Here is a 14,869-nt window from a genome sequence, read left to right as displayed (position 1 = left end):
ATTCAAAGGAGACTTTTACAATTACATTAGCTGACTACAGGTTTGACTCTGAAAATAATAAATGTCTTAAAAGAGGAAGAGAGCTGTTTAATCCTTGTCTGCAGTCTCATCTTGTTCTCTCCTCCCCCACCACTCCACCTTGTTTAAATGACCATTACAAAAGCAGTGTGGTATAAAAAACATGTAGAACCATCATTTATTCAACAGCATCCTTTCTTATTTTTCCCCTCTCCAAACAGAAGTGTACAGGAGAACTGATGCCTTCCTCAAGCTCTCCTCACTGCCAAGGCAGTTTCAGCCACAAATACCTTGCTGCCGCCGTGCTTTCCCAGCATGAGAGAAAAGGAGCAGGCTGGAGCAGAGTGAGGGGCTGGAGTGCAGAGGGGGGGAGCTGTCAGAGTGGGAAGAAAGAAGGCAAACATCTATTCAGAGGCCAGATGCGCTGAGCAAGGTCAGCTGCAGAGACACAGCCCTTTGCAGCAGCTATGCAATTACATCCAAAGTCTGCACAGCACTGAGAGTCCCACAACCTGCATGCAAGGGCTGGACTGGAGGGTCTAGGGCAGCTGGAAGAGGGTCTGTAATGATTTTAATTGCTCTTCCAAGATGCTAAAAAGTAGATGAGATGTTCTTTAGCTAGAGCAGAGGGGCTGATGCTCTGTACCGCTTGCAAGAATACATGCAGATAAATTACCCTAACGAGAGAATGGAGAGAGAAATAGGGTAAGTGCCAGCAGTGATCAAAACACGAAATAAATAGTGAAATAAGATGCAGCCTAATCACAACATGGAGGACAAGGATACAAGATCTTGTCACCAAAAGTGGCTGTTAAGGTAAATTAGATTAATCACTCCCAGCTCTCTTCCTCTCCAAACTCCCTTAATTTAAAGAAGAGGCTGACTCCTGTGAGGCTGCACACCATCCAAGACTGCTGGACATTTAAAGCTATATACGTAGCGTGCCTGCTACAGACACACATCCTGTACTTCCACTTTCCAAGAAAACTGGGATCTGCTACTTGGTAGGTCTTTCGCATCTGCAGTTTTTATGACTCTGCCGAGGGACCAGTGAGCAGTGTCCCCCTTTTCTTGCTCGAGAAATATGCTACCAAATGCCAGAAGAAGGAGAGAGTTTAAGAGCTGTTGGGCTTAACAGTGGTTTGTGCTGATCACACTTGAATCTTTCTGCAAAGGCATACATGCAAAGAGAAAAAAACAACAACCACTAAGTAACCACTTCACATCTGCCATTAACATTATTAAACTCCTTACAAGCAGTATCTACCCCACCTTCCCCACTACACACAAACATACACACACCCCCGAGCTCTGCAACACAGCAACTAGGAGCCAAGACAGCTCTCCTCTCCTCACTGCAGCAACCACATTCATTCCTGTTAAGGGGTTAACGATTCATTTCCACTACTTCTCTCGAGAAAACCTACAATGAAAACATTGGCTCACGAAAGCGTTCTCACTGCCAGAATGCCACAGCGCGAGTGAAAAGTCCGTTTTGTTTTCATTACATCTCTGGGATTTCCGGCTTAACTCCTGAGCTTAGACACCAAATCCCTAGATACCCCACCCACCCAGTTTTTCTTCTTTTTTTTTTTTTATAACATTTCTACTGCACAGCCCACCAATTACCATTTGGAGGGTGGGAGGGAATGGGGAAAAGAAACCATGCAGAAAAGGATGTTCTCATTGGAGAGAGCACACGTGTCTCCCAAGACAAGAGTTACCCAGTTTCTCCTGGCTTTTAGGATTTTCTGCTGAGAAACATGGTTTTATTTCTATACCTGGCCTCTCTCCTCTATTTCTTACCCTGCAGGCTCCCATCTTCCCACTCGGCCACTGAAGCCAGTGCTGAAAGTCAGCCCCAAATCTATGCCCTTTGAAGTTATGTGACATGACATAGAAATCCAAGCCTTTCTTGCACAAAAAGTATGATTACTTCACAGGGTTGGGGTTTTTTTCTCCAGTTATGATAGAAAAATGTTCCAATCTCAGAAAAAACCTAGAAAGGTTCAACCTTTATGTCACAGCTGATTTGGTCACTGTGTGTATAGGCAGCACAGTTCAAACACTGACTGAGAAAGAAAAACAATCCATGGAAAACACATGAAGGGAGGCAACCCCATGCTATAGCAATACTTCTTTCCTACTCAAGCAAGGAACCACTTCTGTGCCTTTAAGTATTTATCCACTATTGGAGAAGAACATAGTTGGAGACAGCTTTTCTCTTTTATAGTACTTCCGCACACCCGGCTTTCCTTTAGCTACATCCCAATCCAAAATTCCCCTGCAAACACATATAAATTTTTTCTTGTAGTCAACACTCCAACAAGCACAAGCATATTGCTATTTGTTGCATCCACACAAATGCCAAAACAGTCCACAAGCTGGTTGGGCACTACTTTTACTTTGCTCTTAAAAGTTGCTCACAATGTTGTCAAGAAAAATGAGTAATGGCTGGCTGAACAGTGCCTTTTCACCATTCGCCATTAGTGTCGCCTATGAAAATCTACCAATCTTTCCATGGTTAATAATAACCAGATATGCATACGGTTTCTGGACACAAGACCCAAGTAATTTCACAAAAGGATTTAAATAAAGGCAAAAAAGCAACTTTGTTGGGTGACATTTTTAGTGGGTTCTAACTCTGAGTAAGTCCAGAGTTCTTCCACTGAATTAAAAGAGGCTAACAGCAGCGCCAACGTGGTACAAACAAGCAAGTTTTGCTCCTAAAGAGTGACTCCTTGCATGCATTCACCCCAGAGCAAGAAGACCAGCTGCGTGTACTGAATGACCTTCTTAAATCCCCTCTCATCAGCCTGCAAAATGGCACTTCTGTCGAAAAGGTTTTACCCAGCATTGTCACTCATAAAACTGAAGATGACTATGACTAGGAGAGATTAGAGAGGGGAAAAAATAACAGCAGCAAGCTCCTGTTTCTCAGTACGGCACACCATGCACTCAGGGGCAGGTCCTCACTCGTGCCACCCAATCAATCCAGCAGGGTCCTGCTGGTTTTAGGGGAATTATCCCAGGTGAAACAGGGGCACAGCAGGGTAAACTGGACCCCCACCACTCCTTGGCGGAATCCTGCTAACCACATACAGGGCACAGAAGACAACTTTGAAAAACGGGATGGTGAGAAGAACAAAACAAAAAGCTAAGATCAGCAGGGAGAATCAAGGGCATAATATGCTCAGTATTTTTTTTAATCTGCTTTTAAAACTCAGTGTGATTAATTTCACTCTTTACTGGCAGAGGCCGGGAAACCCTTGGTGCCCGGCAGGGCCAGACCCTGGGCAGGACAAAACTGGGACAAGCTGAGGTGGCAGCAGGGAGAGGGTGGTTGGTGGCCTCGGGCTGGGTCTGAGCAGAGGGTGCTGGAGTGGGGCCCCAGGGTGTGGTGCGGTTCAGGCAAGGGGAAGGAAGGGTTTTGTAACTGGCAGGTTTCTCACCTTTAACTCTTGCTGGGGTTAGCAGGGTCCGTGCTGCCGCCTTGGTGAGAGACACTGGAGCCGCGGCTGCAGCCCTGGGGGTGCTGCTGACAGGCACCCTCCACACTGCCCTCTCCTAGCATCTCCCACAGGGGCACAGCCATGTTCCTTGCAGAGCCCCGTGCTGACCTCCTCCAGCAGCCTTAAAACTTTAAGCCACCAACATTTCAGCAGCCCTTGTTTAAGCGTGAAGCCTCAGCAAACCAGGGGAGGGCAGCTGCCACTGCAGGCTGCTCCTGTGGGCTGAGGGTGCCTTGTCCCCAGAGGAGAGCCAAGCTCCCCAAGCATGCCCTCCACCCCCACCCAAGCAGGTGCAAGCAGGGCCCTGGGTGAGATCACCCTGCTTGTTTTTCTCTCCACACCCCTAGCAAGGACCTCAACAAGGTCCCAGGGGCTGGAAGCTTGCTCATTAACCCACTCTCAGGGCACTGTCAGTTGACACCTTTCTTGTGTCATGTGTCCTCCCCTTTCTGTTCAGCAACACCAATTAGCAAAACGTGTTGCTAAATACCTGCTGAAGCAGCAAAGGAGTAGGAGGAGGTGACCAGGTAACTCCTCTGCACTCAGGAGTACCCTAGCAGATTCAAGGGAAGAAACAAGCCTGGAAAAGCCTCATGAAAAAGATTGCAGCTGAGTTTCTCAAGCACTGCCACCACGCACTTCTAGAAGCCTCTTTTTCTTCGCATACTGTTTTCTCCTTGCCTCGCTTTTAAAAGCCACTCCTGCAAGACTCATTACCCCAGAGAGGTTCTGGTAGCAGACCTGGTGCCATGACAGCCTTGGGAAGGGGATAGCCACCAAGCCCCGTGCCAGCTCAGCTTCAGGACAGCTCTTCCCAACCTGCCTGATGTCACCATGGCAGTCCTTGGGTTGTTTCAGCTCTCCTTTCCCTCCCCACATGTGTGAAAGCATCACGATGGCTGTCTGAGTCCTGCAGTTAAATATGGGTGCACGGGTCCATAATGGTACATTGTAAGAGAATGTCTCAGGGTAGGCAGCAATAATAATTAGCTGTCAAGATTTGAAAAAAGGATAATCCATGCCATTGAGTTAACAGTCACTCACACAACACACATGGATTTAACTAATCTTAATTTGGAGAAAAATAACAATTCTAAATATATCAAATAGCCCATTTCATGGCAACCTGCAGCGGTGTTTATCTCTGGCTTCCAGCACATGCGAGTTATTTAGTTTCTCTCACTGGCAGTTTTACCATTCAAAAGCCTGAAATGAACATTCATGGAGCAGGGGTTGCAGTTAAATCCTGCCTCTGACAGGGAGCCTTTTTTCATGATGTACATCTAGTACAATGTATGGAGCCCAGCACTGGTTGCTGGGACAGGATGAATGAGGAATTCCAATCAACCCCCTCCTCTTTCCTAGCACTACTTTTGCAAAAATTAGCTCATCATCTTAGTGAACCTCTTCTGCTGCTGCAGTTATGTGTTTGTGAAGGTCTGCTGGCCTGAAGGTGCAGGCCTGCCAGTGATTCTGGAGAAGTTCTGGTCCAAGTGGTGCCTGCTCCACAGTGGCTCCCTCCTCTTTGGTGGGGTTCTATGAAACCACTCGGCATTAAAATCAAGCTGACTGGTACTTTTTTTTTGACTTGGGTAGTTTCAGAGAATCCTTCTAACAAACAGACCACAGGGCCATGGGGAAGAGATGAGATACCATCTGTGAAACGACAGTGGGAGCACCTTCCCAGGTCATTCTTCAGCCAGGACAGGTCACCTGGTTATGCCCAAGATCTGATAAATATGAAAGATAAAAAGAGGTATAAAATACAACAGTGGTCTATTTTTTTTCCAAAATACCTGCCAGCAGTGAAATAAAAGAAGCAGTGACCGATAACTGCTTGCCAACTCATTGGCCTGGTTATGTTTTGCTGTGCAACAATCTGGTACATCTCTTCGATACTATCACACCCTCTGTACAAGAGGCAGAACTGATTTTCAAACAGGTCAGCCAATTTGCAAAACAGAAAAAAAAACCTTTACAGGGCAGACTGCTCCCAAGCAAGTCACGTCCTCCCAGTGCCAGCTGACATGCTACCACACATCTTACGGACAGTGGTAACTAAATGAAAACACCTCCAAAACTTGGATTTGCAAGTTACCAGTCACGGAAAGATGACAGATTTCATTATCAGAAGATCTTTAAAAGCTGATTGCAGAGACAAAGTTGCCTTTGTTTCCACTGGAATATAGAAATGTCTGTCAGAGATTTGTGTTGCATACATAAAAATTCTCGTGGGCTCCTAAGCTCTGCCTCAACGTGTCCCTCAAAGCAGCACAAGGTCTGTTGTGTGGTCAAGAGGCATTCAGTGGCTGGGGCAAGAAGAACTACCCAGAAAGTAAAAAAAAGAGAGGAAGAAAGGCCTCAGGAGCACCCTGTGCCAGGATGAATACTCAGCGTGGTTTCTGCATCCCAATATCCTCACACCCAGAGCTACGAGAGGTACATGGGGCAGAGCCAAGCTCAGCACTTGACATACCCTCAGAGCATTCAGCCATGGGAAGCTGTAAGGTCTGGTGGCTTTGTCACACCACAGAAGGCTTTACAAATCATTCTGACCAAATAAGAAGGTCTGCAAAAATAACACAGGATCAAGGAGAGGAGCTGAAACCTCTTCGAGGACAGCAGTGGTGGCAGCATATTTCAGGGAGCCAGAGTGGCGAGTGGGTGATTTCTGGTTTCCCTCTTCAAATATAAAGACTCAATTATCTTTGAACAGCTTGCTTTACACATGAATTGACACATTTATTTTACAATAAATAACTGAAAGTTATCTATGTTTCCTTTACTGTTAATCTACACAAAGAAATAATAAACAGAGCTTGTCTACAAAAATGCAACTACTGCAGTCCTCAGAATTCAATTAAGCTAAAATAATTAATGCTTCCACCATATTAAATTACTTTATACATTTGAGCCACTGAAGTTTTTTTTTTATTCTTTAATCTTTTTTGCCTTTTTATTTAATAAAAAAAAAGTTAGTTTCAAAGGGGGGGGCTGGCTAGGAGGGGGAAAAAGAACATGATTTGCTGTTAAAATGTAATGGTCTCCTTTAGCTGACACAGCATGTAGAGTGTTTTGTGCCTTTGATTAAAATAACATTTTAAATGCTTTGAACAAACATATCTCCCCATACTTCTAAGGGATTATTTTACATATTTCTTGGTGGAATAAAGAAATTCATTCTTCCTGTCGCAGTACAGAAAGGCTAAGAATATCTTTCGTCACATATAAAGTAAAAATACTGTAGGCTGTTGCATTATTAGAAAAAAAATAAAAAAATAAAGGGAGGGGGTGGCAGGGTAGGAGAAAGCTGCCTTAGAGATTAAGTTTCCCTTTTATGAAATCGTATTTAGTCTCTTTTTTTAACAAATCTAACAACAATGCTCTACAGCCGCTCACTGGGAAATACCTTTAATGTTAAATGCAGATTCTGATTTTCTTGGCTAATGCAGAAAGCCTTTCTATTGAAATATAAATAAGGGGTTTGGTATATCCCACTAAAGCCTTTCCAGTGAATGACTTCTGTGGGTTTTTCATGGCTACCCTCCATGGCTGTAATGTGAGGCTTTTATCCTACTATTGAAAACTATCCGCTGCTATTAAAAAAAAATATGGAAGGACACTGCACCTTTTTATCTCAGAGCTGGGCTCCTAATTGAGAAAGTATTATTACAGCACTGTTTAGTGGATGTCCCTATCTCCATGCACTGCTGAGAAAATGCCAATCAAATGATAAACCCTTTTATTTTTCTCAATTCAAAATCTTTCCTACATATTTTTCATTTGATATTCAGTTTAGTCTGAAAGAGATTAGGTGCTCCAGATTAGCTTTTAATTTTTTTTATGCCTTTTCCACATGTGAACATCTCCTTCACGACCTCCTACCCCAGCAGATTTTCTGCATGGCAAAAGCTTTGGTTATGTTGTTGCTGACCCCTAGAAGCCTGGGATGGGACAGCCCCCTCTGTTCTGGGAGAACCATTGAGGTACTGTGGACTGAACTTGGGCAGAGATTAGTAAGAGATGAGCTCTGGACTGCAGCTACAGCAGGGCTTTCCTAAACCAGCCTTACCAAGCACTGCACACCCTCTGCAAGGGGCTGAGTGCCATCAGCTTGCACAGAGATCAACAGCTTTTGGGAGTGCTCAGCAGCACTCAGGCAGCCTTCAGCAGACTAGGGAAGGTCCTGAATACTTCCCTTCTGCTCCTACCAAATGGAAAGGAAATCTAGCCCTCAAATCTGCTACACCACAATGTAGTCATCTCTACCAAGAAATGTATTCATGACTGCAAAAGGATGAGGAAAGCTGAAAAGGGATGAGGAAAAGACGGGGTCAGGTCTTACGGTAGGTTTGCTTCCAACGCTACAGCACTGGCCTTCCACAGCTAGTGCTCCCAGAGCTAACAGCTGCCCCATGTCAGGTGGTGGCTGCACCCCAAAAAAATAGTCCTAGAAGAAGACAGTGTAGTCAATGGGCATTGTATGCCCTGTCCTAAAAGACAGGAGGTCTGAAACCCACAGTATTTTAAAGCCCACACCCTCACTGATGTGATGCCCAAGCCTGTCAGAGGTGCTGGGGACTTGCTCAGACATCTCCAACACTAAAGCCAGAAATCTCTTAAGCTTCAGTTGTAAAGACAGGAGCCTCTCACCTGTCTGCTGGGGATCCCCTCATGGGAACATCTCTACCACAGGCAGGATCCTGGACTGTCAGATCTAATCCCATAGGACAATTCCTAGATAAATCAGGATACTGGCAGCAAAGGCAGATTGTCACTGGTCTTCTGTATGGGATGCAGTTGGTTTGAACAAAAAAGGCCCGTTTGAGGGGAGATCCTGCTGTGTAACATAAAACCCCCACTCACTAGCAGGGAGGAGAGTCATCCTTTCACCACTGCAGAGGGGAAAAACACCCTGCTTGATGGAAGCAACCCCATGCCAGGCACTCTGCAGGAACCACTGCATACCACCTCACCTAGGTGGATAATCATCACCTGCCTGCCCACGTCTGAGCAGGGGAGGTCCACTGAATGAGCGTTAACTTCACCACATGTGAGAGTTTTAGAAAAAGAAATGCCTGCAATTTGCTCACCCAGGCCAGCCTATGGTCTTGTATCCTTATTCAGAAGAACTCTTTGGGGTGCGCATGAGAGTGGGGGTGTTACCCACCCAACCTAAGCCATCTAAGGAGACCCAGAACAGGCAACACAGGCTGCAGTGCAGGCCAGGAAGCTGACATCTACTCTAGGGAATGAAAAATGAAGGACTTCATGAAACCCTGCTTTAGCACTCAAAAAAATCTTCTTCCCCTACTACCAGTCAGTGGGAAGAGGACTTTTCCTAGTGTCAGGATGCAACCCTTCCCAGTGAATCTGCATGAGACAAAGGGTATCTGGAACAAGACTGAACTGGGAACCTCACCAAAGTCCCCTATCCATATTCTGCCACTGCTATTTGCTTAAGGATGCTCCTGAAATGTTTTCTGACCCAAACTTTCTCTTTTTCCCAGATGTACAGACTGCCCCTTAGCCCTCCCAGCTGCCTGAAAGGCCCCTTTCTCCAGCAGTTGGCCCTGCACAGACAGCTACAAAGAATTAAACAGGGAATGGACAGCCTTGCAGAGCCGTGAGGATCCTCCAGATGGATGGCTCCTATAAAGACGTGTTGCTGAAGCCTGCTTCATGGCACTTTCTAGAGGACTCTAGTTAAAAGATTACCTAGGCAAGTTGATTGAGTGTAAAACGTGCTGTACCTGCAATGTTCTCCTGCTTGGGGCAAATTCCTTTTGTAGGCGTGAGAAGACGGTCTTCTTCATCGGGTGTGACTTGGATCCCGATTTCCACTGGCTCTGACACTTTCCTGAGCTCGGCGCGTGAGGAGGGGGGAGGGCTGCTCTTATCCATGCTCTTTTCATAGCAGACACCACCAGTGCCATTGCACTGTTTTCTCTTGTGCTCTATAAAAACCAAGATGTCTCCCAGCGGGAAGTTCATCTGACACTGTCCGCAGGTTAACAAGTCGGGGTCTGTCCCGCCTGCGGCGATGCTGATGCCGCCTGGGTCTGCTATTGCCAGGCTCTCGTCCTCGTCGGCCAGTGCCGGTTCCACATGGTCAGCCTCTGCTTTGCATGGACAAGGAGAAAGAGGGAGGAAAGGGACGAGGGGAAAAGAGAAAGAGATTGCTTTGAGTGTTCACAGACTCTGAAGGATGCATCACCAGAGGCCCAGCCTCCCCTCACCCCCCTCAAAGGAGCCAAGCCTGATTAGATCTTTCTTTTATTTTTCAGCTTTTCCGCTCTCCCAGAATGATTTCAATATATTTTGCAACCAAGCCTGCCTGAAACAAAATGGAAAGGCTGACCTGGCATAGCTTTCTTGACAGCTCCTTCCCACTGCTGCCAGCGCTGCAAGGATATCAGCAAAGAGCCATTTTGCAAGCGTTCGAGCCCCGAGTCACATTCTGAAATAGTTCCTCTCTTTTTATCCCACCTTCTCATTCCCTTCGCGTCTCCCAGCCATCTGGCCAAGGCCCCATCCAGCGAAGCTTATGCACCCAAGTCTTTCCTTCTTTTTTCAGGGAGAGGGGGAAAGCTTTTATGCACCAAACTAGTAGGAGCGGGCTCCCCGTGCCATACAAAATTAGTACCACCTTGTCCCATTACAGAGTTACCGGCAAGATTAAATGACCACCCATTAGCAGAAATTACAAAAAACTACTTGCAAGACTAAAACAACCAGGGTATGGTCTCATGAGCAGTTAAGGTTTCAAAAGTGTGCACAGTGGGAAAGGGAATGAGGCACTTATTTAACATACTGGAATATTGGCTGAGCCTGAAATATTCCACTCTATTTTTCCAATGCCAAAAACCCTGCCATTGCTACATAGGCTAATAAAAGTTTTTTTGTTTAAATCTTGTCCACAGACGTGTTGAATTTCCTACCTTTACCCCCAAAGACTGGGAAAGAATTTCTGGGTGACTTGAATCAGTTTCTAGGAAATATGTAACTTCTCATGTCACAATTAATAAAACTCAGTATGTTTTAAATCAGTACTTAGAAGATAATTTTTACACTATAAAATAATTGTGGATCACAATCTATTTCTGGGGCAAAGCATGGTTTTTTGTTTGTTTTCTCTTGTTCTGCCATGTAACTGCCAAATCATACAAACCTTGGACTTTACTCAGGCAAAATTTCCACTGACTTTTGCCTAAGGCTGGTTTTCCTCTGCAAGGACTATAGGATTTGGGGTGAACAAAACAGAGGAACTAACAGTATGTAAATCAGTGACTGAGACCTCTAATCTAATCAGGATTAAAGGAATAGGAGGAAAAATGTTCTCTATTAGTTTCCTCATGGATTTTTCCTCTATTAGTTTTCCTCATGTTACTTACTGGGAAAAGTAAGTAACACAAATATCTCAAAGTAAAACTGTGATAGACAGATATTATAATTCAGACCTGGACTCTTCTCCACTCTGAAAACAAAAGGATTTTTGTCCCACTCTACAGCAATTGGGAAAAAAAATTTAAAAAAAAATTAAAAAAAAAAAAGAAACACATAGAAAAGGGGCAAGAGGTAGAAGGTGAAATGCATTGCCTGGCAACAAAAATAGTTAAGCCTCGAAAAAAGGTAGTTTAGAAAAATAATCACTCCCATTTTTGCCTTCCAGAATAAATAACTGATCAGCATATCTACCAGCTGTACTGCAAGTTGCACCAGAGCTCTCTAGCAGCAGAGCAGAGAGCGGCAGCAGCAGCGACAGCGACGGCAGAAAAGGACAGGGACCCCGGAGCAGTGCCCAGGCATGGACCATCCTGCTGGAGCCAGCGGTGGGCACGAGAAGGCTCATGCTTCCCAACTCACTCATTCTGAAAATCATTAATTACCGTTTTCCTCTTAATCTAGGTTTAAAAGGAGTTTGAAGACAATACTAAGCAATTAATTCACCAATTTATATCATGAAAAGATGTCTCCTTGCCTTAGTGAAAATGTGACTGTAACCCTGTGCTGAAAAGGCACTGCTGGGAAGGGAGCGGATACCTGCGAACAGTGTGTCACGATGCAAAAGGTAATTATTTAGTGCTGCAGTTCCCTTTAATGATCTAACATTGAGCAATATTGTTTATATTGAAGAGAGCTTGCACCTTTAATTACCAATTACATATACATCATTTTAGAGCCAAAAGAAAAGGACTGTGAAAAGGGTCTTTTAGAAACGTGCACGCAATTTGTAGCCAGAATTCCTATTAAGGGGGAAGAGTGTGTCAAAATATTTAAAAAAACTGTACAGAAAGGCACACACAGGCATGAAGATACACAAGTGGGAGATGGGACAAAGAGCTGGAAAAGACAACACAAAAACAAGAACTGAACCAAGGGTCATAAGAATAAAAGATGGCACGGAGGAAAAATGCTTGTTACTAGTTTCACTAACATTCCTGTTAAGCCTTTTGATTAAAGTCTGTGTCTTAAATTACAAAGGCTGAATTTTGGCATTTACATATATGTAACAAATATAAAGAAAAGCACGGATCTCAACTTTATTATCTTTTTGATGTGAGGATTTTTTTTTCCTGTGATTTAGATTGTGCTCTTCAGAAAATGTAGCAAAATTGCTGCAATTGATAAGGGTCCTGACCAGGCGTCGGTGCAAACATGAAGGAGATTTGAACAGCTAAACTGTTACGAATTCTTTCTTTTCAGTTCTACGCTTCATTTGAATATTAGTTAAATCCACATATGCCTATTCGCTTACACTCGCTCACTTTCTCTTTCCAAGGACTCTGCAATGGCACTTTTTTAAAATAACATCTGGTATTCCTTCATATTTTGGCAGTCGTCACATCACCAAAAATCAGCTTTTCGTTTTCTTGGTACGCCGAGCCCTCGTGATCAGTAGTAATTGGGTTTCAAACTATCAAAAGATTTTTTTTTTTACTCAACTCTATTTCTGATTTGAGCTTAATAAATCATCAATCATGAGACCAGCTATTCACCCAACAATGCAAAAGCTATATTACATCCCCTTATTCACAACATGGAAAACAGACATAAAAGAATGAAAAACAAAATACTGAATAGATCTTCAAATGCATTTTATCCATGTCAATTTGCATTTATTTTTTTTACTCAGAATAAAAAAAAAACACAAGAAAGAAAAGGCTTCCTATTGACAACTCAATTAAGCCATTAAAAACCTACATTCAAGTAACATTACAGGAGAGATTTAAAACCCACAAAGGGAAAGAGAAAAAAGCCTGCAAGTCCAGCCCATAACGCATTGGGTCATGCCTGGTTAATACAACAGCCAAGATCTTAGGCTGTTTAAGGAGCCCTTTAATACCAGTGGGGCAATTTAGGCCAGTCTCAATCTAAAGTTCTGACTCTGCTTGTGTCTGTGGGTTTAAAATGAGTCGCTTCACATTATTTGAATTTAACTCTGTGGTTTTATTGCTGTTGTTGGTAGATGGGTTTGGAGGTAGGAGGGTGTTTCTTCACAAGTATTTATTTTAAATTAATTTATATTTTTAAGAAGAAGAAATTAGGCCACGCAAAATAGGAGGAGGGAAAACATCTCATGTCGCTTACACGGGAAAAGTAAAAAAAACCCAAATGAGCTATTTCCAGCAAGGACTCGTGCCCTGATTTTTCAGGCGTGTTAAGGTGTGCCCACTATTTTCTCTACATCCAGAGATTCCTGCACAGAGGATTGCCTTGGCATTGTCTGCCTAGGGAGCACAGTGAGTTGGCGATGGACAGTCTTTAGGGACATGAGTGACACAGTTGTTATATGATGGCTCAGTGAAATTAAAGCAACCAGACAATCGAAATCATTTGCTTTACTCAAAAAAAGCATTACACTTGCTGACTGGACTCTAAGCAGCATCTCCAAGGTCTCTGGCTGTCTACCAAAATGCAGTGGACAAACTCCTTAATTCCATAAAGGCACTCTCACAAAGCCACCAGCACTCCTACTCCAGCATGGTGACATCATTAGAGCATATGTGCCCCATGCAAACAATGCTCATGCCCAGTATTAAAGTGAACACAAATGCTAACTACTTTCTGCCTGTCAATTGTCTCAAAATTTTACCCACTAATAGTGGAAACGGCTGTTTTGCTAAAAGTCGTTTCCAAGGCTTTAAAGGACAGAACCCTGGATGCTTGTTCACAGAGTTTGGGTGAGGCTGGGTCCAGGCAGCAATCATTTATTTTCTTGTCTTTTTTTTGGTCTGCAGAACCAGGGTAAGAAAGGATCTAGAACTTGCCAACCTATTCTCTTCCTTATTTTTCTTGCTCTACAGTATCAAAATGAGGCAAGGGGGCAGAGGGAATGTTTTGGTGTTGGGCCAAATTGTTGAATGTGAAACTTCCCCCCCATGGCTGTTTTCTGTACAAATCAATAACGGGGTGGTGAAGGCGAGCGCTGCCAGTGCCTTCGCTGCAGAGGTGCTGCTGGGTGCCCTGCCTGCCCCAGCACCCTGCCACAGCCACTGCCCACCTTGTGCCCACCTGGGGGACAAGGCACAGGATAGCCTGGCCACCCTTCTCTGGACAAGCTGGGGGAGCCCAGAGTCCACCATGGGGACGCAGTTCCTGGTAGCCAGGTACAGGATACAGCCTAGAAATGTGCTGCAGCACGTCAAGTGCACTGTTCTCCTGACAGTCACTGCTGTCTTGAAGGCACAGCACAGAGAGCTCAGCCTAGTTGGGGAGCAAGCACAAAGGACTGATTTGCTCTTGAGGGTGTTGGCCCAAAGCAGGCCTGAAAATTATGTCCCTTCAATCAACACCCACATGTCACATTTACTGTAACATCAACATGCTTAGCGGAAAGTAGCTCGAATCACACGCTCTCTGGCTGGGTTATCACCGAGATCGGTGTCAGGATCCTTGCTGCACAAAGACTAACGCTGCTCAAAGCGGGCAACGCGGCTCTTTGCCGTCGAAGTTTATCAATAACCTGCTTCCAGAGCATCCCAGCAGCTCCCCGCAGCCACAAGGTGCAGAGTTGAGATTACGCCTACATACTGCACCAGCATCACACTCAGCGGTACCAGGCACCGCTTATCTGACACCAATTTTTAATTTTTCTGAAGACAGCAAAGCAATTGTTTGTGGTATTTAATTTTTTCCCAAATGTCAGTCCGAGGCTGAGTTTGCCAAAAGAGACAACTTGGTGGAGAATCCCCGAAAACACAGCGGGTCACGCTGTGATCCCCTCGCTTTCCCAGCGACTCTCCGGCGTGTGCAAAGTGCACAAAGGCAGCGGGAGCGGCGGCGGGCGAGGCTGTGCCCCTCCGTGCCGTGCGAGCGGGGCCCCGGTGCGGCCGCAG

General features: G+C 44.8%; 1 protein-coding gene across 5 annotated transcripts in view; it reads right to left on the bottom strand.

Moving 5' to 3' along the window:
- The window catches only part of BCL11B (BAF chromatin remodeling complex subunit BCL11B), a 92,486-nt gene that overhangs the window by 68,549 nt on the left and 9,068 nt on the right, over positions 1 to 14,869 (bottom strand). For 3 of the 5 annotated variants that reach the window (XM_039712884.1, XM_039712887.1, XM_039712885.1), the window contains exon 2: positions 9,284 to 9,649. In XM_039712884.1, the coding sequence (XP_039568818.1) occupies positions 9,284 to 9,649 (366 nt within the window). Of the gene's footprint in view, positions 1 to 9,283; positions 9,653 to 14,869 lie in introns of all 5 variants that reach the window. The other 2 variants (XM_039712883.1, XM_039712886.1) reach the window with 1 other exon arrangement.

Source organism: Passer montanus, unplaced genomic scaffold (assembly GCF_014805655.1).
Source record: "Passer montanus isolate IOZ18808 unplaced genomic scaffold, ASM1480565v1 scaffold27, whole genome shotgun sequence".
Classification (NCBI taxonomy): Eukaryota; Metazoa; Chordata; class Aves; order Passeriformes; family Passeridae; genus Passer; species Passer montanus.
Note: the sequence above shows the minus strand (reverse complement) of the source record. Positions and strands in the feature narration are given on the sequence as shown.